Source organism: Trachurus trachurus (genome assembly GCF_905171665.1).
Source record: "Trachurus trachurus genome assembly, chromosome: 7".
Lineage (NCBI taxonomy): Eukaryota > Metazoa > Chordata > Actinopteri > Carangiformes > Carangidae > Trachurus > Trachurus trachurus.
Genome location: NC_139901.1, coordinates 684160 through 711920, shown reverse-complemented (window position 1 = coordinate 711920; position 27761 = coordinate 684160). Strand labels below are relative to the sequence as shown.

General features: G+C 41.8%; 1 protein-coding gene across 2 annotated transcripts in view; it reads left to right on the top strand.

Annotated features, from left to right (window-relative positions):
* LOC310989120 (paired box protein Pax-7-like) overlaps positions 1-27761 on the top strand; it is a gene marked incomplete at both ends in the record, with an annotated part of 51422 nt that overhangs the window by 2625 nt on the left and 21036 nt on the right. For both annotated transcript variants that reach the window (XM_083976030.1, XM_083976029.1), the window contains 4 exons: positions 18209-18408; positions 24729-24754; positions 24843-24982; positions 26572-26771. In XM_083976030.1, the coding sequence (XP_083832156.1) occupies positions 18209-18408; positions 24729-24754; positions 24843-24982; positions 26572-26771 (566 nt within the window). The remainder of the gene's footprint in view (positions 1-18208; positions 18409-24728; positions 24755-24842; positions 24983-26571; positions 26772-27761) is intronic.

Sequence of the window (27761 nt, the reverse complement as noted above, 5' to 3'; positions counted from 1 at the left end):
TGTGTGTCATCCCGGCCTGCCTGTCTAATCATTTGAAGACTTAGCCTATTACAGCTGGTAATGAAACCGGTGTTTGTTGAATAGGCGTCTGTGTTGGAGAGGGGTGTAATAGCTCGCGGGCATGGTAAGAAATATATTTATCCCCTATCAGCCCTCACTCTCACAGTTCCAGGCTCACTCGTCCTGTTGAAGGCTTTAAAGCAGATTAAATTGAGCCTTTTATTTCTTTTCACTTTCATCTTTCAGCCGCTGACTTCGCGGTGTAAAGCCCGCGGCGAGAACTCATGAGATTTGAAGGGTTCCTCTCGTGTTGTTTAGATTGTGACTGCGCCTGTGTGTTTGATATAGCATATATATAGCCTATATATATACACTATATATTAAATATTCATTCCATTTGTTTTAGTTGGATTGATTTTGGTGGCGTGTTGGCACAGAGAGAGAGAGCGAGAGAGATACAGAAAAAGAGAGAGAGTGGGGCACATGGATGAGCTGATGTCTATCACAGGACTTGTATGTGTGTGTGTGTGTAGCGGGGGTGGGGGGTTGTGCTTCATAAATGAATCAACTTTATTTATTTTAGCTGCATAGCTATTAAAATCAATCGATAACAATCGATAACAGCCTGTATTTAACGAAGTAATAAAATCACGTGATTTTGCGCATCAGAAATGAGTTGTGGAGTTGTGTGCTTTACACTGAGCACCATCACATCTTCTCTATTGCACTTCTCTTAGTTTATAGAAGATCAAATATAAAATGATGAAGCAGTGCAGTGCTGCTGGTGGTCACATTGTAAAGTGAATGTGAGATTCTAGGCTGATACACAGTCCCCTCATCTGCTCTTGAAGGCAGCATTTAGTCACACACACACACACACACACACGCACACACACACACACACACACACACACACACACACACACACACACACACACACACACACACACACACACACACACACACACACACACACACACACACAACCGTGTCAGAGTCCAGAGTAAGCCTGGCTGAGAGAAAAGAAGTTCGACAGTGAGGATGGAGGAAGAGGACTTCAAACAAATCCAGTGGAAGTGACAAGAAGCAGCTTTACGGAGTGCAGGGCTGTGCATGGGAAGTTCTATTGCAGCTATTAATAACACTTTTCCCCGGGCAGCCGCGCTCGCTCCACTCCATCTGCACTTTCTCCCAGCTATTTTGCCGGGTTGAAATTGAGGGAGACCCAAATGTTGGCTGGAGATAACACAATCATCACAGCCTCGGTCCTGGGCTGTGCATCTGTGTATTAAAGTGGGATTAACCTCCCCTCTCTCCTCCTGCCACACACACACACACACACACACACACACACACACACACACACACACACACACACACACACACACACACACACACACACACACCACAAATTCACATTTTTAAGGGACATAGTATTAAAAAGGGGGGAGCCAACCTGCAGTGCTATATCATTTATCATTTATCATATTATCATCATTGTCTTCATGATAATGCATCTCCTCTGTCTGTGGAGGTTTGTTGACCCCACACACACTAAAATAATTCATGTAAAAAAAAAGAAGAATCAAACAGAATAAAATCACCTGCACCACTTTGTCTTTTCACATCCCAACACCGTAGCTTCACCATCGTCAACACAAACCTGAGGTGATCACTACAGCCAGAAACATTAAAGGGGCACAGCTGTGATGACAGACACATCTGGATTTATTTGGGTCAGTTAAATGTTTACAACCTGCGATTAATTCAAGCTTTTGCTGCCAATACGTTCTTTTTGACTGCTGGTTGTTTTAGTTGCTGTGGTGGTTCGTGACTGTGAGCAGGTTCAGGCTTCCTGCAGACGTTAAAGAAAAGGGTTCGTTGGACTTGATGGTGAAATGTGACTCTACGGTGTAGAAGACACCAGCAGGGACATGGAGCACAGAGATGTCAGGGGACATGTGTGGGAATTTGTTTTTAATGGGAGTCTGGAAGACAAGGCTCTGTGCTTGGATAGAGTGAGGACAGTGGGTGAGGACAGTGGGTGAGGACAGTGGACAGTGGGTGAGGACAGGAGGAGGCCGCTGGAGCTCAGAGGTTCTGATCCTCTGCTGCTTATCAGAGACACTTGACTTGTGGTGACACTGACCCAGTGAGGGTTCATCACATAGCTGTGTCAGTGCTGCTGTCAGTGCTGCTCTGTTAATTAAAGAGCATTTACCATGAGAGCCCCTCTCCACCAGCATGACCCCCCAGTGGCACTGCTGCCACCCAGCTGATGGTTGTTCAGAATGTCTCCTCACCTCCTCAGGGCAAACCCCTGTGGTCAGTCCCACCCTCTCCCCTCTTTTTCTTCTTTCTTTCTCACTTTCAAGAACTGGGAAATTAAATTTCAGCATCACCTCAACACAATAATGATACTATTAAGAAACAAATAGAGTCTGCACACTAGAATATGCTCCTAAATATTTACTATGACTATCACCAGCCAGGCCCTTCATCAGGTCATGTGATGACATACTGTAGGTGTCAATATAAAAAACTAATGACAAAAATATGAAAAATATATACATATATACATATAGCTACACAACAAAGCTAAAAAAAAAAAACCTGCACAGTATACAACAATCCACATAAGAAAAGCATCAAACACTGAGTCATGTAATAATAAATTCAATTTACTGAAACTATTCAATTCAATTCAATTTATTTAAAGTGGGACAATGCAAGTTCATGAACGAAAACAAAATCGTAAACAAGCCGGATTAGCCACAGGCTAATTTCCATCCGCTGTCCCATACATAGATGTTCCCTGGTACAAAAAAAATACAATAAATAAAAACAAAAGCATGTTATAAAATAGCAGCAAAAAAAAAATGTATTTAATATATGTGAATAAGAAAATATGTATAATGATATTTGTTGAGGATGTGTTCAAATAACCAACTCACTCAGAATGAGAAAAATCAGGATGTATAAAATAAAATGCAACACACTTAAACAATATATAAAGGCTCAACAAAGCTTGACTGATTAATTGTGCATAATAATAAGAATGATAATAACAACAACAATAATAATAATAATAATAATAATTATTATTATAACAATAATAATAATTTGCATTTGTTTATTGATATTTTTTGGTCCTTCATCACTGATGAATGAATGTGATGTAATGATGATTGGTTGCCGCTGCATGTGATTAGCTGCAGTTGTACTACTTAAAGCTGCAGCTCCAGCTGACTGCTGCTCTCTCCTCTTCCATTAACATGTCTGTCAGGCCTGACCTACTTGTTGATTTCCTTGGTGTCTTGTAGCACTTCTGGACTCCTCGGCAAACGTCTTTTGACAAAACAAACATATAATATAAAGGCGAGCTGCCGGACTGGGAGGGGGCTTTGAATGGGAGAATAGCAGCCCACTTTTTTGCCATGGAGTGTTCAGTAGCCATCCCTTAATCCTCCTTTCATTTTGCCGACAAATGCCAAGAATCTTGTCTGGCGACCCGTTGGGAAGCTGATCAGCCAACAAAAGAAGGAGCAGCGCAGAGAGAACAAACAGGCCGGCCGGGGGTGAGGGCAGTCAGGAGCCTCAGGCAGCCCATTAACAGCCCATTTGCAAAAAGGATACACACAGCACAAAGGCAAACACAACAAGAACAACACATAGTGCAAACAATATGGCGACAACAAATTAATAAAATGTCAATTGAGCTGAGCCCTCGCTGCGGCGCCTGAGTGTGTGCAGCACACACACGTTTCACACACAGACGAGTAGTTAGGAACCACTGAGGAGACTGAGCTTTGTTCACTGAACTTCACTTCAAATGAGCAAAGATCTAATGTCTCCAGACCCGTCAGAATGTATCTAGGGATGAAAAGCTGCAGTTTAAATTCTTTTATTATTGAAGAACATGGAGAATATGAAGGGAACAAACAGAGCATTTAAAGAGGTTAACTTGCTGTCCTGTGATTGGCCTGTAGCTGCCACTGTGTCAGGATTTGGCAGAGAGACATCTACTTTAATCCAACTGATTTGGCCCCCGGAGCCCGTTCTGAGGCCTCCTCCTCCTCCTCCTCCTCCTCCTCCTCCTCCTCCTCTACCTCGGCTCCTCTCAGCTCGCTGCAGGATCAAACGCTGTCGGCGTCAAACACACAGCTCCTCCACTAAACGCTGCTGTGCTCCACAAGCCTTTAGCTCCATTCTTTCATCCACAGAAGAATTTATTTATACACCAGAGACACAAGTTATTTGTCTCTTTAATTAAATACAGGATAAGATCATCTGCATATTGTCACAGTGACAGTAGATTACATGTTGATTTACATTATCTCGTCACTTGCTGTTCAATACGACGACACATACGGCCCCTGATCCCTGAGAGGTGGAGGGCTTTCAGAAGAAAAGAACAAGGTCTCTGGTCCTTTAATTTTGAAAAACCCTGCTGAATATTTTATTTTTTCGGATCCAATTATTAGCTGCTTTTTTTTTCTGTTTTCATCATTATTATTTTTTTTAGAGACGGTGAAGATGGAGCCGGAGTGTGTATAACTGATTATTCACATTAGCAATGCATGTTGGGATGGCATGCTGGAGATGGCTGCAGTGGCTGAATGCAGCTCTGAAATCCTGATTGAAATTTCCATACAGAGGTCTGTGTGCGTGGATCTATTAGATGGCTTATTCATGGTCTTCTCCATCAATCCATGGAGGAAATCACATTCACCAAATGCACCCATCCAGTGTAATTGGCTAGAAAATGACCTTAAATATACAGAGATTACTGGGGCATAAAGGCCCGGTAATTTTGGGGGTGTAGAGAAAATGTTCACGCTGCTGAAAGGTATGAAAGTGGATTAATGGCCATTTCTCCGTCACTGCATTAAAATAATTTGAGCCACACATTTAACACACTCTCAGGCCAGGGAGCTGAGAGAAGTGTTCACCATGTGGGAATAACACAGGGAGCAGCTCCAGGTTGAAATGACTGAAGACTGTTGTGGAGGTGAGGAGGAAGAGAGCTGGACTGTGGGGATGAAGGGATGAAGTACCGGACCTTTCCAAAAGACAGACACTGACTGAATTATTTCTCTGCAGAAAACAGGTTTTTATTATGATGGAGTGAAAAACACACTTTGCATATGGAAGATTTCTACTGACCTTTAATGTTGAATATATTCATTTATATATATTTTTTATTCTTTTTACCGGTCCCTTATGATCAAAGTGTGTGTTTTATTAAATAAATTACTTTTTTTTTTTGGCCTTTAATCGACAGGACCGTTGAGAGAGACAGGAAATGGGAGGCAGAGGGGGGGGGGGGGGGGGGGGGGGGATGACACACAGGATAGGGCCGCTCGGCACGGGATTCGAACCAGCCTATAGCCTCAACACATGTGGTGGCTGCTCTACCAACTGAGCTAAACACCGCCCTTTAATTAAAATACTTAAAGCAGTATTTATTTCTCCTTTCTGTTAATATGTCCAACTGTTCATTAATTGCTCCCTCATTCATTTTAAACTACTGTTAATTACAGCTGTACAATTACTAGAAATATTATAAAAATCACACTATAGCCATTTTAAACATTGTGAGACGCTTCGGCCTAAACATCATTTCCCCAGATGTAAGGAAAATTAAATGCAAAAATAATCAATCCCTTTAAAATGCTCACTCATAAATATCTGTCAAAATAATACAATATATATTTTTTTATTATCAGTGGAGCTAATTTATCAACAGATGATTCATGCAATCAAATAAATTCTGGGCTGTTTAGAAAGTGTTCCTGAATGTTGTGGCTTCTCGGCTGATAAATGTGCTGAGACCTGGGCAGTGGAACAAAATGAACTGAAAACCAATTCATACTTTAAACAAACAGCGTTGTATTTGTATTAGGCCCAAAATGCAGCGCAGCAGTCAGCTGAGCCTCCAGAACATCAGTAATAAGCAGAGCGATGCTTCAGTGTATCCCAGCATCGTTACCATGGAGGCTCACAGCTGATCTCTGTCCTCTGAAGGTCACCCACTCTAAAATCAACCTGCTCATCTGTTCAGTAAAACACTGACATATAAATAGAAACATTTTATTCTTATTTCCTTTTATTCTGCTAATTTCAAATTCCAAATTTAATTTAAAAACAGTCATGGAACCATTTATAATTATATTTATTTCATGTCAGGGTGAAATGAGGATTATGTCTCTAAGACATTATAGATTTACAGATTTGCTGTCGTCATACTGTATTTTCACCGTTTATACTGACACATGTATAATACTATTTCTGGATGGCCGTGAATGTGAGAGGAGCTGTTTGGTGGATATAACAGATTTACATTTTTTTTTTTTTTTTTTTTTAGATGAATGAAATTTATTTTTCAGGTTTTTAAGTAATAAGCTCTCCACACACAGACAGCTCTGTGAAACCATGAATGATTTTCAGAAAAACACCACCATTATTGTAGAATAAAATCATGTTTTCCTGTAACAATAAGGATTTATCATTTACCCTCGGAGCTGACTTCAGTATCAGACACATTTACAAACTCATACATCTTTTTTAAAGCTGTGCTGCAAAACCGTATGATGTTTGCACACAACATTTTAAATACAACTTCATTTAAATGATCTGATTAATGTGATTAGCTGAGTAATGTGATGATAGGTCAGAGTGTTTAGCCTCAGTGCTCCGTGTCCTGAGAAAGTGGCAACAATGTGCCGAGTTGAGGTGGACTCGGTGAAACGGGTTCAGAAAGACCTGGTCTGAAGAATCTCCCTCTTCTCTGTTTGCGTTGCGTTTAATATCTGTAGCCGTGGAAACTGAGCATGTATCATATAAACACAGTAACTAACAAGTGAAAGAACCTAAACTGGACCAGGAGGCCTGGTCTCTGCTGTTTGTTCCTGGATTTACCATTGAAGGAGTTGATGAACTCCTCCAAGTTTATTAAAGAGAGGGAAAAAAAGATGAACCAAAGGCTCGAGGCGAGCAGGCTGACAGTTTATAAAGTGGCGGCCATTGTGGCCCGAAGGCAGATGCATGAATACCTCTGAATAGACTCCCTCAAAGTGACACGATTGAGCTAGACAACAGCAAAACAGTGAAAGGAAAGCTTCTCCTCTGTGAGCTGAGCTGAGCGGCATTTCTAATGCTCCGGCTCTGAATGGACCTACATCTGCAGGGGGAGGGTCTGCCATACCCCCCCACCGCCCCCCACCCCTCCTTCAACACTTTACACTAACCCTAACCCTGTTAGACTGGAAGTACAACTAGAAACCCTCCTATAGCCTGAGCAGGTCTGGAGCTGCAGCTATCTCCTGATGCTAAGACTCTTTCATTTCATTTGAGGAGGAAAAGAAAGTTAAAGAGAAAAGACAGATAAAGTGCAGGTTGTTCAGCTCACAGATTTTTTTACTCACGGTTTTACAGTTTTTTTTCTTTTATTTTTCACAGACAGATATAGTCGGTTCAAAACAACGCAAAAACAACGGTCATATCAATAGATGTTCTCTCTGTGAAAATGTTTGCGGCCTGCTGTATCCCTGAAGGTGGAACTAAAACTATTCAATCAAAATCTATTCAAAAAAATAAAATATGAACACATTAATAGTATCTAACTGCTGGAACAGTTGTGTCATTCTTAATTAAAATCATATATGCTATAGTGAATGTGTTTGATTGATGAGAGTCAGCTATGAAGATTGTGCCAGAAGCAAGTTAGCTTAGCTTAGCATAAAGACTGTAAGCAGGGTGAACAGCTGCACCAGTGATGAACGTGTTGTGTATCAGATCTGTTTTGAAACAAACAAGACCGACTGCAGGTTTATCTGCTGCTCTGGGATCAGTGATTTTCTGGCATATGTAGCTTACTGACATTGAACCTCTCCACCACACCGTACCCTGTTCCCTGTAAGACCAGCTGAAGTTCAGGTTCTTTGGTCAGACTAGTGTTTCTGACACCTCTGTGTCCATCAGACCAGAGCTGACACACAAGCACCATGTTTGACAGAAGAGGTGGAGGCTTTGAGTCATGAGCTGTCTTCTCTTCCCGTCCAAGGCTGTTTCCCTCCACAGACCTTTATTTTTGAAGGTTTTCGTGATTTTTACCCTGAACTCTGTGTTTCTGAGGTTTACAGACACTTGGATCTCGTGCTGAATCCTCTGAGGTTCTGTTCTTGAAGTCTCCTTATGTCCAAATAATTCCTGGACAGGCCTCTTCTCATCAGGGTCTTTTTCTTCTTCACAACCCATCACGATCCCATTTAGAACATTCTAATCTCTCAAGTGGCCATACTGGACACGTCAGTCACATACATGCTGTTTGTAACAATTAGAGACGAGATATCACAGAAGCTCACTTGTTCAGATGTGACTTCAGAAGGAAAACCGATGTGGAGGACGATGGGCTGTGTGCTCTGTTTACAGTAGGCTAATGCAGCGAAAAACCAAAATAGAGAAAAATGGATATGGCTGAGAAAACAGTATCAGCACAACAACGTCTGGTTGATGACGATTCCCGGTCTGTTCGCTCTCATGTTTGATACGCACAATTCCCGATCAGGAACCAGTAAATAATTATATTGACTCAACACATTTGAGGATTATTTGGTTAAATAATCATCAAATTAGGCCACACCCCAGAATGAAGCCTAAAAGTGTCTGTAACCAGATTAATGAACCAAACGAACTAACCGGTCACAGCCTTTAGTAAAACACTCTATATAATAAAGCCTTTGAGATCTCCTGTCTGTGACTCAGACCACTCACAGTGGTTTAGTTGGCACATACAGTATATGAAAAGGCCCAGATCAGCCTGAAGTGACATGAGCAGATGAAAACGCACCTCTCCTCCATTTCCTACAAACGCATCAGTGCTTCTTCTAAGCTTTTGGAGCAGAGAAGAGTCAACAAGCACAGATCACTTCATTTTCTTTGCTCGGCTCTGATTGTTAATCTACTTTCTTCCAAAATAAGATTATTCTATTGCTCTTTAAAACTTCCTGCAATTGCTTTCTCTAAGCCTGCAGCTGTCCACTGAGGGCTTTGCTGTGTCGAATATATCTTAAGAGGGCCTCTTATTATTATATTTGCTCCCAGCTCTAATCTTTATCAGTATTTATATTGACAGTCCGCAATTTTTGTTTATGGCTATTTTTTATCTGCTAAATAAAGACACATGCGTGCCAGAGCCTGTGGAGAGAAGAAGATAAAGACTTTGCATTAATAGCAGTTTGCTAAGACATAATGCCCTGATAAAGCAGCATCTTTGTGTGGGCTGGATTGAGTTCAGTGCCAGTTCTATGTAGCGCTCAGTGGCAGCGCTCTCCTCTCCTGTAGCAGCTCCTGCAGCTCTCTGTCTGAGGCTGCACTCAACTGTTCCTCACAGACAAACAACAAAAGTTGGGATTTCTCAGAGTTCCTCCAAATATTTGATCCATCATTTGTGAAAGTGCCTACGTTGCACACACGCTGCACTCCTGCTGCTTACTGTATACTTCTGCTGCATTAGTTGTGACTAAATACCATTGTGCGGAGCTGTGTTGGAACAATGGCGGGAACAATGCTGAACTGTGTGAATGGGAGAGCGAGCAGAGGCAGCGTCGTCGTCGTGCCGCTGGTCTCCGCTTCAGCTCCGTTTTGCCCATTTGGGCTCGAATTTGAGGCCTTTGTTGACGGAGTGGCTCCTCGTGCCAACTGGCAGATTTCATTTCACTTTCTTTTGTGTTCTTGGAATAATTTTTAAAACTTTGGCTTTAGCCTCATTAGTTTAGTGTTCAGACCTTCAATTCAAGGCTTCATATTGTGCAGGAATAAAAAAAAAAAAAAAAAATCTGCAATTCAAATGAAAATATGCTGCTGCAGCAAAAAATGAAATGAACCTGTGGCTGATATCGTAGTAAGCTGCGTTACAAAATCCAGATTTATTGAGTGCTGTTTCACCACAGAAAACAATTTGCAGCAGCAGTATGAAGTTATTTACATTTCAATAGGTGACTAGTTCAGATTCATTTAGACTCAGTGTTGTGATCCAGCTGATGAATCTAAACATGGTAAAACACCTAAACTCCCCCCTCTGTGTTCCATTTGACCTCTTTAATTCTTAAAGTGCCGGGCCGCTCAGCTCCACTGACTCGCCCTGGAAGTGTTTACTGAAGCCCTGCAGAGTGCAGCAGGGCTGTGTGTGCTCTTTCATGGCCACCGGCCCCCTGTGGTTCTTCTTCTATTGGCCCTGAAAGGCTCCCGGAGGCTCCTGGCTCTTTAAGGTGAGCCCACTTTGTCACTGAGGCAGCTGAGCAGTAAGAGCTGCACAAAGGACTTTCAGGGCCGGGACAAGAGAGACACAACCTCCACTTAAGGAAACATAGTGCAACATTTTAGTTTTGAAACACGTCTCCTTTGCTACATTCACCTCCTGTCCACACGGCAATCTCCATCTCTACGAGTTCCTCATGCCAAGACAAAATGAAGATGGGGTCAGTTGACTCTGTAGGATGTTTAGTTCAGGAGCTAAATAGATTTTAAGTTTTCATTTTTCACAGCTGGCAATCCAAGATGGCCACAAAAGATGGTCAGAAAACCAGACATGTGATTTGCAGGGATCATCAGAATTAATTTACTAGACATCTTAAGGATCACAAAAAGCTAGTTTAGAAAAATATATTTTTCGGAGCATGGGAACCTACAAAGAGTTTCCAACTCCTGAGGCTGAGACTAGTCCAGCTGCTAGTCCACGTTTAGTTTGAAACAAAAAGCCACAGTGGCTCCCTGACTGGCTCCCAGCAGCTTTACTGTCTGACCTGGTTGACTTTTCAGTTGAGGAGTTGAATTCTACATTTTAACAGTGCTACTATCATTAATAGTATTTTTGTCATTAACTGTAGAGTAGACAGTCTGCTTCCTGTTTACACCGGCTCACATGGGCTCAAGTGTCTTTGTGCTTCCAGGTGTTATATTCTGGTCTGTTTCAGTAGCAGTGTGGACTCAGTGTGTCCCTGGTTACTGATGCTGGAGGTGTCAACCCTCTGGTCCAGCTGCTGAGCTTTCTGGGTTGCATTGTCATTTTGAACATGAGAAGAGACATTTAGATAATAGTTTTTTTCTTTCTTTTCTTTTCTTTTCTTTTCTTTTCTTTCTCTTTTAGAAATGTTGATAAAACACATGAAGGCTAATTAAGTCTAATTAGGCATTTTCAGTCTCTCAGCTCGATTGTGAAAACATTGTGTCATTTGTCCTTATGCTGTGTCAGATATTCTGAGGAGCCACCTCATACAGTGTTTTATACTTTTTGCAACATTTGAGATTGTTTTTAATTCATGTGTTTCCATTTCATCTATTTAAAATCTGAATAAAACACAGAGAGACACCTCACACATACACATTACACACCGATACTATGTTGAATGCAGCTAAAGATGTTCAGTGTCAGAATAGAAGGATGGTCCCTGAATGCATCATATCCACCTGTGAGTTGACATAAGGAGATAAAAGCTGACTCAGCATCATGTACATGAGCTCCAGGTGTGTGGCGTTGTGAGGAGTGAGTGGGTTGAGCAGGTAGATCCTCATCAGAAAAGACTTGTACCACTTCCTGCTTCAGTGGTGAGCCAATGTGGAGCCTTTTAATAAACTCATCAGCTGAGTCGATGTGGTCTGTACAACTGGTCAGCGCCTGTGGAGCACCACTGAGAGCAGATCCTGGGTGTAATTATACTGGAACTAATATGATTTTCAAAATGACTCATAATTAGTTTCATGAAGCCCCTCAGTCATTGTCCCAGTGTCTTGGACAAAGTGGGAACAGGGCCGTCAGTGGACTGTTGGACAGTTGTAGGACAGTCATCCACCTGTCTTCCACCTGAGCAGTTCAGTGACTCATCCAGCCAGACACAGTCACACAGTCCACTGGTGTTTCTCACTATTCAACCTCACAGGCTTAAAATCAAACTCAAGGTATTACAATACACACACACGCACACACAATGAAATAAAACATACTGTAGCTGAACAACAAAATTCTGAATTACAGAAAGCTTTAAAACAGCTTATATCCATATACATAACCTCACACATAAAATTGATAATATATGATAATTTAATATGAGAGACCAAGTCAGAGTCTGTGAGTCATGTGACCTCCAGTGTTTCTGACCACATCTATGGAGCTCAGGACATTAACAACACATTTCCCTACTAAAATAATATTTCACACAGATTTGATTATTTCATATGTGTCAGCAGAATTTCCTGTCTACTGCTGTTTTAACCAGTGGAACCAGTTTCCTTGCTTCCCACTGGTCCCACTGGGAAACACTCCCAGACTAAAGCCAGACAGAAACACTGTGTTGGTTTGATTCACTTCTTTCAGGAAAGTCAGAGCTTCATTATGAAGCTGCAGACTCAGAGGGCTCTTACAGGGACTCTTACTGATCTAACATCCTAAAAACATAATTAGGTATTAATGTGGTGATACATCTCTCCCTGGAACAGGAAATTAAATTACAGCCATCATTAATAACTCATCAGAGTGTCTGTAATTGTTTAATATTAGAGGAAGACTCTCTCTCTCTCTGTGTGTGTTTGATGTGAGCATGGATGTGTTCCTATATAACCACATTCACTGTGCAACAAAACCAGGCTTTTGTGTGTTTGTTATTTATACTGCAGCACATTTGTAAACCGTGTGTTGTATGTGTGTGTGTGTGTGTGTGTGTGTGATAAAACGTAGCATGCCAATCGAGGGATCTGCTGGAGACAAAGATGAAGTCCAGGTTTAGCCTCTCTCTAACGGCTCTAGGCGTCTGTCTCATTACCATAATCTCTGCTCTCCATTATCAGCTGCAGAGAGTGGCCGACCCTCCTGATCCACCGGCCTGTCAAACTTTATTCTCCTCCATCCTGGGGATCTCATTGTGCTGCCATCCAAATCAAGTGTGGAGCTGCTGCTAGCATGCGATACCAAACCACCAGTGCAGTTGAGTCTGTGGGCGCAGCTGCCCCGGACACTGCTCGGCTCCACAACGTGAGCTTACATTTACACATTTACACAGCTTCTCACAGCCGCTGTCAGGTGACCCAGTTTCACAGCCTCCGCTCCCATCAGACAAACTGAGGGGAAAACACACATATAACTCACGTGTTAATGGAATAGTGCTTTTAAAGCACAGTTCAGCTCAGAGTCTATAGATGTTACCCTTAGTATTAATGTTGATCTGTGGACCAATCAGATAGAAGTGTTTTCTGTCCTCATATGACACTAATCGATTAATCGTTTAAATAATTGACAGATTCATCGATAATGAAAATAACCGTTATTTGCAGCTGTCAAGATTTATTTACTATAATATATTTTTTCTATACCTTAAAAAACAACAATTTAATTATTTATTATGGGAATAACAATAAAAACAAATAACACATCCACAGCATCGCTTCCTCCAAAATAAATATATGACATTGAACTCCAGCTATCAGCATTGTCTTCAAGAGCAAATAGGTAAATAAAGAGGTAAAGATAAATAATTAGTAAATAAATATCAGTGAGGGCTATGATAACAAACTCCTTATCTTGTCTAAAATTGATTATTTATACCTTATACTCCAGAAAGTCTGGATATCAGGCAGTGACATAATGAACCATCTGCTCCACATTTAACAAATGTATTTAGGAGGGTTCGGTTCTCATTAACCAGTAAGATCGGACCAGTTTAAAAAGAGATTTTATGGATTGTGTTTGAGCTTTCCCATAACTAAAGCTCTGTTCTCATCCTCCTCTGTTGTATAGAGGCACACAAGTCACATCAGAGGCAGAGTCTCCCCATCAGCCAAACACTATCTATTTCTGGTACCACTCTACAATAAGACTACACTTATAAAGGGTTTGTAATAAAGTTGTTATGAATCATTAATAAATAACTTCAGAGACAGTTTTCCTACACTTATGCAGGCTTATGTTCACTACACACTAATCTGATTAATAGGTAACATTTTACAATTTATTGTAAAAAGAATTACCACTTATGAATAATAGTAATTTATTGATGAACTTAGCATTCATTCGTTAGCATTAAGTGAACCTGCGTGTGCAGGAAAACTGTGTTATATCTTGCTTATAATTGTTTATTTATATGAGTGAAGTGGTAACAAGTGAACTAATAACCCATTTATACATCTTTTATAAGTGCAGTCTTGTTTCCCTATTTCTATATAAGATATTCAATAGTCACATAGCAATCTACTGGGGAAAAAATGCACAACACACAGTTCAGAAAGTGGAAGTAAAGAAGTGAAAATCTAAATTACTGAAATAAAAATAAACAGACAGTGTGAAAAAAAGATACATGTAAAATGTGTGAGGTAGGTGGCTTTAACATGAGGACACAGCAGGTCCAGGTCCTGTCTCCTCTGGTGGGGACAGAGTCCTACAGAGAGCTCTGAGGAGCACAGTGAGAGAAAACAAAACCAATAATATTTAAGTAAAAAAACCTTTACACTGTCAAACTGATCAGAAATGAGAGTGAAAGTCAAAGTGAAGCAGGTGAACTGAGTCTGATCCGAGTGCAGCAGCTGAGGAGCAGCAACAAGGATCAGACACAGCTCAGTCTGGACTTCATTATCTTCACAAAGACTCTGCACAAACAAAGTTCAGGGACCGTCCAATGCAGATGCTGATACTGATGTTAGGGAGTAAAAAATACAAATAACTCAATATACATCATGTTAACATTAAACATGAGGGATATTTTTGCAATGATATCTCAAATACTTGTGATAAATCTGTACTGGAGGCTCAACATTTTACTGTTAAACAGTAAATACTTTGTAATTGTTCAAAATGACCTCAGTGCAGCCATGAAAGTCTTGGGAAATATCACTAAAATAGATTAAAATAAGGACAAAAAGGCAAAAGCTTATAATAAATAATTAGATATTTTCTTTTCACAAGCCTGAGTCAGTCCTACACTGTTGTGTGGAGCAAAGATGTTAAATGAAAGAATCAAATCAAATAAATCAAATGAACACTAACATGATTTTTCTCAAATCAAACCCAGACAGTTTACAGTTCAGCTGCAAAGTTAAGGTTGAAGGCACGAAAAAGTCTTCATATTGTTTCCTGTCAGCCAACATATACACAGAATCAGCTGATTGGTCAGGCCCAGCTTGTTATGCAAATGAATTGATTTATTATTATTTTAGACCACTCAGTTTTTGGCATTTTGGAGCCAGAACCTCAGTCGTTCCAACATGGAGAGCTGTAAAACCCTGCACCTGGGAGCTACAGCCGTGATTTACCTTGTGTCATGTTAATATGTGGATTGTTAACATCACTGGGAGGAAAAGCAAAAAGAGTGGTTTGGTAATAAGGTGAATGAAAAGAAAGAAACAGACAAACAATAAAAACGACAACAACAACAAAAAAAACCAAACCTCCTCAGCCAGCGGCCAAATTCAGCCCAGAGAGAGAAGACGAGTCAGAGAGAGAGAAAAGAGCGTGAGGCGAGAGAGCTTCATTTGTACTCCTCTCCTCCCTCTCCTCCATCTCTGCCCCGCTCCTCCTCCTAAATCCAGCAGCATGTGGAGGGAAAACAAATAGAGTCCATCCCGCTGCAGCTGCACCCCGAGGACTCGGCGGTGCCTTTTGGAAAGTGATCCCAGCCCACTGCAGCGGCCTCAAGTGTTGTCACGCTGAGTTAGTGCCAAATTGCTCTGCAAGCAAACACCCCCACACCCCACACCCCACACCCCACACCCCACCGCTGCTGCTGCTGCTGCTGCACCAACCTACCAGCAACAAACAACACATATACACTACATGGAGGCTTTCTTTAAAGATGTGCATGTGTATAAATATATATATGCTTTTTTTTTTCTTTCTTTTTTTTTTTTTACCTGGGTTTATAGGAAAACAAATCTTTGCATGGTAAAAGAATTGATTTAATTAATGCAGCAGCATGTCCTGTGGCCACATGTAATCCGTTGAGAATTCTCTAGCGGGAGCTTTCAAGGGGCACAGCTAGGGGAGAATACAAAAAGATATTCTCCCTGAGACTCTTCCAGTGGCCTGTAATGGGAGCTGCGCACTAATCCCATAATTCCTTGTTTAATTAAACTACAGAGCTGACCCTGTAGTTGTCTCAGCCCGTTTGACGGGCCTTTTATCTCCTTACTTCACCAGCACATGAGCAATTTGAGAATGAATGTGCTCACACAAACAAATCAATAAACTGGGGAGAAATGTTCAGGTGGAGTCTTCACAGTAAATACCCAGAATTCCCTGCGCTGCAACATATTTATATTACAGATACATACAGAGACAAATGAAAGGAGACTGGAGGAGCAGGGCGACTGTGTCTGCAGCCACAGGAGATAGAGGAGGTCACTGATGATGTGATGAGGATGATTATGATGTGAACCATTTCCTGCAGCCTCCACAGTCTCCACATCTCAGCCGTGGATTATGGAGTGAAGTGTTGGACAGCACTCTCCACATGAGAATGATCCTGAGGAAGAGTGGTGTTTATCCCTCAGTGAAGCTGCTCCATATACACTCACCTCCATCACAGTGCCTGTATGCCTTTTGCTCTTTAAATGAGATGTGATCAGGTGCGATGTGCAGTCACTGGCCAACAAGAACCATGTCTGATGTCAGTGGCTCAGTATTTCACTGTTGTTACATCTGGAAAATGAAATGCTGTTGAACAGGCTTTGTCTCATCATAAAAAAAGATTAAGATAAAACAGGTAATACATTATGACCTAAGTGTTATTATGCTGTTCGTCCATATTCTACATACCTAGTTCATAAAAGTTAACTTTTTAAAACTTATTTCAGGGCTGCAGTTCACTTATTCTCAATGTTTTAATCCCTGAGTGCATGTAGCTGCTGGCATTAATTTGACTGGCTGGCTGTGTACATTCATCTGAGTAATTTGATTTGTACTTAGAATTAGAATTTATTCAAAGTAACAGTATTTTAAGTTGAGTATGACTGGACAATACTCCTGTACAAAATAACCATCTTGTTTCATAAAAATGTGAAAAAGATTTTAGTCAGCATTCAAAAGTTTGACTTGTTATTTCCAGGTGTTTTGTCAGGTATTCAGTATTTCATTTGTTGTAGAAGTTCATATACATATATATTATATAGTAATCTGGGAGATCTGATCTGTTTCCATGTGGACCAGGATGTCACTAACATACAGTGGAGCATTATATCTCATTATAAATACTCTCCAATCCTGGTTGGCAGCTTCATTTGAAATGGATATCTGCATGTATCAGATAATCTTCCATGGCTCCTTCTGAGCAGCAGCGTGGACACGTTGTGTGTGTGTGTGTGTGTGTGTGTGTCTGTCTGTGAGTGAGTGAAATCAACTGCACAATAAATGTTTTCGGACTATTTTCAGCCTGCCAGTGTGTTTGTCTGGGCTGCCCTTAGGCCCACACTGAAAGAATGGTGTTACACACATCACCAAGGTGGTCTGGAGAGATTAGCACCCTTTATTACGCTGCAACTCTCAGCACTGTGCCCTGGGGGATGCTGGGATATGCAGGTTTAGATACAAATTTGTTCTCACTGAGAACAAGGGAAAGTGTTTTGTCATATAAATAACCACATAAAGACACCATTGGAGGCTGAGCTGCTCCTTCATCTGCTTCCTTCTCTCTGCAATGGAAGTTGCTGCCTACTGCTGTCTGTCTGTCTATCTATCTATCTATCTATCTATCTATCTATCTATCTATCTATCTATCTATCTATCTATCTATCTATCTATCTATCTATCTATCTATCTATCTATCTATCTATCTATCTATCGTTCTATCGTTCTATCTATCGTTCTATCTATCTATCGTTCTATCGTTCTATCTATCGTTCTATCTATCGTTCTATCTATCGTTCTATCGTTCTATCTATCGTTCTATCTATTGTTCTATCGTTCTATCTATCGTTCTATCTATTGTTCTATCGTTCTATCGTTCTATCTATCGTTCTATCTATTGTTCTATCGTTCTATCGTTCTATCTATCGTTCTATCGTTCTATCATTCTATCTATCGTTCTATTGTTCTATCTATCGTTCTATCTATCGTTCTATCTATCTAAACGTTGAATAAGTTACATTTTAAGGAAAGAAACTAAGTGTGTTGTGACATTTTGAAATGAGCCCTGCTGACATGAAGTGTCCCCTCCGTGTGTGTGTCCAGGCAGTCGGATGGATGAAGTCTCGGATGTGGAGTCGGAGCCCGACCTCCCCCTGAAGAGGAAGCAGCGCCGGAGTCGGACCACGTTCACAGCGGAGCAGCTGGAGGAGCTGGAGAAGGCTTTTGAAAGAACCCACTACCCCGACATCTACACCAGGGAGGAGCTGGCCCAGAGAACCAAACTGACTGAGGCCAGGGTCCAGGTAACATCCATCCATCCATGCTCCTCTGTTTCCTGCACGCACTATACATACACACTATAGCAAAAAACTATCTGGTCTGGATCTGTAAAACCATGGTCTTGTACATAACAGGCCAACTTTGATTCGACAACTTTGATAGTCCCAGGCTATCTGACTGACCTGCTACTTAGGGTAGTGGGGGGTGTTTTACCCAGGCTGTTAAACCAGATGAGACTGTAACTTCAATCTGCTGCTTCCAGGTTGATTTGTCTGATTACAAGGTTTAGTTTTTATTTCAGCTCGTCACAGAGTCTCCTCATGTTATTCTGAGCTGCAGTAAACGCTTTATCACTGTCACGAAGCCTGTTGGATTAACAAAATAAATCTTTGTTCAGTCAATGAATCTATAAGAGGTGTTATGTAGTTATTAAACTCTCCTCTGTTTCAAAAACAGTGGACACAAGCAAAGATGATGAACCTTTACTATCTGTCACTATATTGTGAACTCTTCTGTCCGTGTAGGGGTAATGAGCCCACATTTCTACATTTTCTACTGATCTCATTGGTCTGTAGTCAGGTCGTTAATTGGTGTTACCACCAATTAACGACCTGACAGAATATAGGTTACCATGGTGATCTGCTCAGGTTAAGGTGAGAAAACTTGAGTTAATCCTAAGAATAACTGGATAACACTCTAACCAGACTCAAAATTGAAGAGTCACACGGTCACCTCCTCTTTGAATTGTCCAGCACTCACTGCTTTTGCTTTTCCCATTCAACTCTGCTCTGTTGTTCTTCTCAGACCTGTATGATTGGATCAATTTGTAGTACAAGATATTGCATTAGTATGACACTATAGATGGAAGTTCATGTACATGATGACCCCATCTAATATCCACCCATGTGTGTGTAATGCTGAAGGACACTGTGCTTGCTCTGTGTTTTGACAGTTCCACATTGTCCCAGTGGTGTTGGCAAAACCACTGCAGAGCTCTCACAACAGCTGTTAGGTGTTCAGCTGTGGGGTGGGGGCTGCATTCCTCATGAATGTCTCACTCCCCAACATCTTGGCTGGTATCTGTGTTTCCCACCACTTTCAAGCCCACTACTCACAGAAAAATTCACAGCAGATCACATAAGAGTCTCAGGCCGTCTCATGGGAGCTTTAATCCACAACAGCAACATGGATCCATCAAGACCCAGGAAAACCAAGAGAGCAGGAATCCAGTGTGGCATGGAAACCGTTGTACTCTCTGATACCTGCAGACCCCACAACTACCACGGTACATTCACTGACACGGCTTTCAGTCAGATGTTAAAAAGGAACAGTTCATGTACATTTGGCAAATGGTCACAGCTTGAGGTTGAATGTTCCACTTGCTCTGAGGCTTTCAACTGTATCAAAGGGTCCTCACTCATGTCGACTTGCCAACTCTCAATAGGGTTGCCAAGTTCCTGTAATGGAAATAAGGAATGTGGTGGGATATGTGTTAAAGAATCTCCCTCTCCTCCCCATGTAGTGTGGATCATCCTCAAGAGTGGGTTTTTCACCAGGGGCCTGGGAGTTTGAGGCTTATGGGCAGAATCCTAACTGGTTTTCCAGACCTCAGATACCTGGAAGCAGCTACTCTCCCAGTGTGGTGGTTACAACCTCTAATGTTCCTTTGCCTCTGGGACCACTTTTTGTTCCAGTTGCTCTTTCAGCCCCTGGTACTTCTCAAGTCTGTTCATGCTCCTTCTGCTCTCTCTGCTGTTGCTGTCGGATGGGATTGTCAAATCTATCACAACTGCCCTCCTCTGCACCTTATCACCCACCACTTGGTTGGTTAGTCACCACCTGTTCATCAGTCTGGAACCTGAAGTCCCTCAAGATCTTTGCTGTCCTGTTTTCACCCACTTTTGTTGTTATGTTCCATCAGGACTCATGGTTTTCTAATCCATACGGGCACACTCAACTTTCAATGTACACTATCCATACTTGGGGTCCTACTGATCTACCAGAACCTCTGTACTGCCCTTCAGGCTGCACCTTTCTAGCCATTGGTGTGTCAGCCACTTCCTCCAGTGTGAGATGTTTCCCTGACTTGACAAATCTACATGGATGAAGAACCTCCAACTGAACTCCTTATCATCTTACTGTCTCTCCATCATGATATCAATATCAAGATCTTTCTTCATCTATTACCTCCAAACAAGGTCATGGGAAACCTGAATCAGACATCAAGTTTGATGACACGCTATTCTTTTCTGACTGTGTTCAGCCTGTTTGTGCTGCTTTGCACTATATATCAGAAAAATCAGGCCATACTTGACTCAGTACACCACTCAGCTCTTGACTTTTATCGACTATTACAATGCTGTGGTGACAGACCTCCCTTTGTGCATAATGAAACCTTTGCAGATGGTCCTTCTAGTTTTCAGTTGATCTACACTTGCTACCTATGACCCATTTTCAAACTCAAGTGACTGATGCTGCTCTTAGAGTTACTTCTGAGAGCGTTTTGGAGTTGTTGGATTGTGTATTTGATGAAAACAGCTTGCACCGACAATTAAAGGTAACAAACCTACCGCTATGACTACAGGGATTATGGCAGTGGGCCAATGTTGAATTATCCCTTTAAACAAAGATGTACTGAGACATTGAGACATGTACTAAGACAGTGTTGTGAACAATTGCCAATGAGCCAAACCAATAGAGGAAAAACTGTAATAAACATAAACAGAGTGGGGACAATCAATCAGAAAATATATGGAGCTTGGCATGGATCCTCTGAGGCGCCTACAAACTGTGTGACAACATACATATCACAGTGAAAGATGGGTCCACTATACAGTCTTGGTCACAGCTTGTGTCACACTGAACCATTTCAATTTTGAGGCCTGTCAGATGCGACAGTAAATGAAGAGCTTTGATGTAAATAAAAAACAAAAACTCCTGATGCAAGAGGAGACATGTCATCAACTTGCATCATCCACCTGCTCCACTCAATAGAACGTGTCAGTGGTAGAATGAAGTGTGTGGTGAATGTATTAGTGAAGTTCAGGCTATTTTTTTTCTTTCATGCCAATTCTGCTTCAGGTTAAAATGTTATGTTTTATTCCACTAAATTTATGATTATGATTATGATTATGATTATAATATGGTGTTTTTCTTAGGCAGTGTGCCTACACACACACACACACACACACACACACACACACACACACACACACACACACACACACACACACACACACACACACACACACACACACACACACACACACACACACACACACACACACACACACACACACACACACACCAATGATACATTGGGGGAATATTTGGGTTTGTGGGTTTCCAAAGGACACTTTGAAATGCAGACTGGAGGAACTTAACTGATCCTTTGAACTGTTCGGGACCATATCTTAAAAAGCAATAGTAGTGATAGTATCTGCTAGCAAGTTATTAGCCCCTGTAATTGGGCTACCTTTTTCAAAGTTCAGATATTTTAAACTAGAAGCACTAGGAGCGGCCAAGCAGAAGAATCTAATTACTTGAAAAAGGCAGAGGAACCTGGGGGGTACCACCACCAGTATTAATTGCATTAACACATCCTGACATTAAATGAGTAGTGTCCTGGTTTCAGTGTTAGATTTAAACTTTTCTATTTTGTTCAAAAAATTCAGCTGCTAAATCAACCTGGTTTATAGCCACAACAACTCCTAGATGGTATTTTCTTTCTGTAGCAAAATTTAAGAGTAGGTTTTTAAGAACTTGAGGCCTCAAGTCACATTGAAGAGGCATGAATTCACTCAATTATAGTCACACAATATTTAAATATTTAAATGTATTTATGAGATCTATGGAGGAGGCGTGAGAGGTACAGAACCACATCATCTGCATAAAGTGAGATACATTGATCAATCTTGGCTCAAATCTACAAGACAATGGAGGAGCGGTAGCTACGTGTACTGATAGCAAATATTATTAATAGCATTGTTTACCTTGTTGTCTGCATCTTATGTCAGAAAACTAAGAAACCTCTGGTCTTACTTTTCACCAAAGTATTCGATGCAACGAAGCATCTGCTTTCTGTTTGCTTTGATACACTCATGTTGAGGTTGTTGCAGATGCTAATGGAGGTGAAGTATTTCTAATATGGGTGTGTCAGGTGAGAGTTGCCTCTTATATAAACCAGCTGTCTACGGATCTAAAGCAGGCATGGGAGCAAGAGACAAAACTGAGAGAGTCTTTTCTGTAGACAAAATAATTCTGTAGAGAAAGAGCGACAAAAGCAGGAGAAAACAGTGAGAGACAGAGGGCAGCCTATGTGTGTGTGATCTATAGGCCTTTACAATGAGATTTGAATCTGGCTGGCTGTCTCTCATGGACATCAGCTCCTGTCCTCCTCACACACTGATGCTCTTTTTTCATCATGTCTGTGTGCTGCAGAGGGAGTTGGACAGTCAGACTCTACTTCTGCTTCTGTTGCAGAAGGACCTCAGGGCAGCAGCACCTGTTCTAATTATTAGAGTCTCCTGTACAGAAATAGGACTCCAAATGATTTTCTCCACTTGAAAGGCATATTTTCATTTGCTCCAAATGAAAAAGGCAGATTCCTGGAGAAAGTGAGCGAGAGGAGAGCTTGAGGCAATACATAGAATCCTGCTACCGCCCTGGATGTGTGCTGTGTGTGTGTATGGTGTATGCATGTATTAACTTGTGGGTAGTATTGTATGGATTGATTCAAATGGTGCAAATGATAAAAAAAAATGCCGTTACCTTAGTCTCCTAATGTGGGACAGGCTGTGTGAGGAGCACATGGTGGAGCAGAGGCAGATCCTGGTTCTGAGAGCTCTCTGCTCAGTCACAGGCTGGGACTCGCTCTGAGCCTCTGACTTTTACTTGGCTTTAATTAAGAACTTGGAAATTACTGCCCTGCTGAGCTGAAAATGAGCACAGTTTAGCTTTTGGCAATACACACCTTTGTGATTTCACAATCTGCCTTATTTGGCTCACATTACTGGAGCAGGGAGAAGGTGTGTGTATGTGCATGCCTGTGCGTGCATGTGCTTTTTTTTTTCAAGCCCTATGAAATTACACGGCAGCTGTGGACAGGTGGTAATATCACACACAAGGCTTCTGTCTGTTACGTGAACATGGTTTGAACGTGCAGATGTATGTCTGTTTTACATTACTCCTGAACATCGAACAGGTTCACATCTGACATTTTAGACAGGAGGTCATGTGACCAGTAAGGTATCTTACCTCTGTAAAACCATATCTTGCTCCTTCAATTTGTGCTTCATGCATAAGGGAAATGAGAGTGAAACCGAAGTTGAACTTTCATCTGGAGAACTACTGGATGTAACGGTCAGCAGACTGGAGCCAGGCTTAGTTCATGGCTCATGTAATCCTGACTTATGTAAACAGAAGTGTTTTCCTACTGTGTATACACTTTTGAATTCCATTGCACCCCCCCCCCCCCCCCCCCCAAAAAAAAAAAAAATTTGATGATGTAATTTTTGTTGGACTTTGTGCCCGACAAACATGTTCCTGAGAAACGCCGCACACTCAGCTCCAAATGCAAGAAATGTATTTGACAACGTTTCAGCTAGACAAGGCCTTTGTCAAGTCATATGTGGCATGGCAAGAGGAGTGGCTAATGAAGCCTGTTGTATATCTGCCACTAATCACAAGTCACATGCAGCCTAGATAGAAAATGTATATATCATTTGTATTTGTTTTAGATGATATTATAATGACCTCCTGAGACTCGTTGCTCCTGTGTTCTGCTTCAGGCAGAGTTAAATATAATATATAATATAGTGGAACTCCTTCCTCCACATCCAAGAGGGAGAGAGAAGAGAAGCCTGTGAAGCCGCAGCGCTGAGGTGGTGTGGTTGGTGTGCTCACTGCTGTGATCAGTAATGTGTGAAGCGTTTAGCTGTGGGCTGTTGACACCTCCTCTCCCTCCTCTTTGGCCTCCATTCATCCCATTGAGACTCCATTCAGCCATCTGCAGTACCACGCATGATTAATCACACACACTCCATTTACAAATAATAAAACACACACACACACTCCACTGACGTAGTGTTCACTTCCTCAAGATCAGCGGCTGCTGTGTTTGCTGACATGTCAGTTGCAGCTCCTCTGATGCAGGAAGATTAAAACCATCACCATGAATAAATAGCAAACTGATGTTATTTGTGAGGCCAACTGTCATCAATACATTCATCTGCCATGACAGTTAGTTGGGACATTGTGCATCTTCTTACGACAAACGGTATTTTTCACAGTGACACTGATTCAGATTAATGACTCTCTTTTATTGTCTTTTCTTTTTCTACAGGTGTGGTTCAGCAACCGAAGGGCCAGGTATATATCCTTGTATGTAAAGCACTTTGTGATTTTATCTATGAAAAGTGCTATATAAATTAAACTTACTTACTTACTTACTTACTAGGTGGCGAAAACAAGCTGGAGCCAATCAGCTAGCAGCATTCAATCACCTGTTGCCGGGCGGATTTCCTCCCACAGGGATGCCAACACTTCCTACATACCAGCTGCCAGAGTCTAGCTACGCAACCAACGGCCTGTCCCAAGGTAGACCAGACCACACCCTCACACACACCCATGATACCAGACAGGGCCGGTTCTAGGCAGGCATATATGAGGGGGCAGTCAGAAATGTGAAGGGGGCATCATGTGAACACATCATGCTCCAGCACTTTTCTTTCTCTGTGCTTATAGTAACTTAATTGAATTGGGTTGTTGGCTATGTGTCCAACCCCAACCTGGAGAAGTGGATTGCCTCTACCTTCAGACCTGTCCAAATAGGGGCCGGGGGGCCAACCAGGGTCTTAGAGCCCAAATTTTTTACTGTTGTAATGCAAAGAGCCACATTATATGGGGGGGGGGGGGTGCATATACCTGAAGATGCATTGCAAACCCAGAGGGGGTGAAAAAGGTGAGTAGCTAAATACCTGTAGGGGGGTCTGGGGGCATCCCCCCCCCAGAAAATTTTTGTGATTTTAAAATGTGAGTGAAGCATTCTGGTGTACTCTGAGAAGAGGGGTGGGGGAGACAGAACATTTTAGAAAAGAACACTGTCCCTTTTTCGGTGGATTTTTGTGCTACTGCAGATAATTTTGTCAATTTGTAGGATTAAGATTATTAAGAGTAAGATTATTCTTCTTTCTGCTCCCTTTTGTTGAGATTTGGGAGGTTTTTGTTTTTATTGTAGCTTTGTTAAAATGCAAGATCATTTTTCTGACTGATTTATTGCCCGATGCCCTGTAGCTATCTCGCTTTCTTCCCCCGCCCTCCGCCCGTTGTCACTTTGTTGTCACTTTGTTGTCACTTTGTTGTCACTTTGTTGTCGCTCCACAGAGCACATGGCTAATTAATATGCACGTGCTGACCATATATGGTTGTGTCTAGGCTCCGGGGCGGAGGTGTGTTCACGTGCGCAACTGCGCACCGTTCTTGGATCCAGTTTGATTTATCAAAGTGAAATTGCTGAGAGTTGTGCACGCACAGTTTGATAGATCTGAAAAAGGCCTAAGCAAAACATTTAGTAGCAGCAGTTTTACACTGCTATACAGTTTTGATAAATGAGGCCCCATAAGCCCAGAGCCCAGACGCTCACAGATGAAGCTTCTCCGCGGCTCATCCGCGGCGCTGTCCGCGGTGCTGAAGGTGACAGGTTAACTTGACAAACAAACTGCAACATAGTTCTGTTTGTTTATCATGTGTGTCAGTTTTGTTTGTGGCTTGATAGTTTAGTTGTTGAGATTAAGAACATCACTCCCTCATCAAACCGGTGATAGGCATGCTGAAAAGAAAAGAGAGAGAGACACGCGCCTGGGTATCGCAGCTGTAAAAAAGAAAAGAAAAAGAGACGCGCGGAATAGCGGTATCAAAAAGTGTCGGACTACCGGCATGTCTAGATAGAGGGATGTCTGAACCCCCAACTTAACTTCTTTCTCTTTGGTAATATAGACATTTGTTGAGTATATTAAAATGTGCTTTCTCAACTTCTAAAATTTGGATTTGAGGGGGCAAGACATTTATTTGAGGGGGCACTGCCCCCTCTTGCCCCTGCGTAGAGCCGGCCCCGATACCAGAGCTGTTCACATACACTCACACAGTTGACAGAGAGTGAGCTAAGTGCTGGTGTGTTTGCTGTGTAGATGGTGGTGGTACAGTGCACCGTCCTCAGCCCTTACCTCCGTCCACCATGCACCAGGGCGGTCTGTCCAGCAGCGACAGCAGCTCCGCCTACGGCCTGGCCTCCAACCGCCACGGCTTCTCCAGCTACTCGGACACTTTCATGAGCTCTACGGCGCCAAGCAACCACGTCAACCCTGTCGGCAACGGACTCGGTCCTCAGGTAAGTCCTGCTGGACAACTAGCTACTGATTTTTTTTCTTAATCTTTTGCTTATTTTGTTTCTGGTTTCTGTAGCACTTTGAGATTACTTTATGAAAAGTGCTTTACAAATAAAATGTATTATTATTATTATTATTACATGTATCCATGAGGATTCTGGGTAAGGAACTAGATATCAGCCTCCTGTATCAGTATAAGGCCACGAGGCTTGCTAGTCTGACATGTTTGTAGGATGAGCTGGTGTAGAGCAGATTGACTGCTGCCGTCTGCCACAACAGCAGGAACAGACTCTTGAAAACAACTGCATGTTGCATGTTGCTGGTACTCCAGTGTGGCTGTGCTGAGCAGGGGGATCCTGCTGTTTGTGGTCACTTGCTGTGGACAATTGTTCCATTATTGGCTGGTTATGACATATTGTGATGTTCCTATTACATATAATTGAAAACAAATACTACTACTGGTAACTGTGGGGGGTCCAGAGAGCTCAAACATGTGAAAATAGTCAAAACACAAGCAAATACATTAAACGTGTTCCACAAACACTCACAAAATAACAGAGGTGTTTCCAGGTGACACTTAAAAGTGATGAACACAGACTTGTTGTTCAGTTCTTTGTTAGTTAAAATTCTTAAACAATAAGTGACAATGGATGTATTATAATATGTAATGTAATCTATGTTGCAGCCAGGTAAATGTCCCCTGGAAACACCTCTGTGTTTTGGATTGGAAGGTGTTTTCTTAAAGGGACAACGAGGAGTTTCTCCAGCGGCAGAACCAAAAATTCCGCAACAATAAAAAAGTCTCATATTAATATGGATGAATCTATGTTACCCACACTTGTTAATGGCTCCATTTTCGATAAATATATCGTTTTGTCTCTATCGTTAATTTGTCATTTTTATTAATGGTGGAAATGCTGGGCGAGCCGACCAGCGTTTCCTTACTTTCGGTTTCGCGGGCGCTGCCCGGCGAGTCATGGGAATAACGCCGC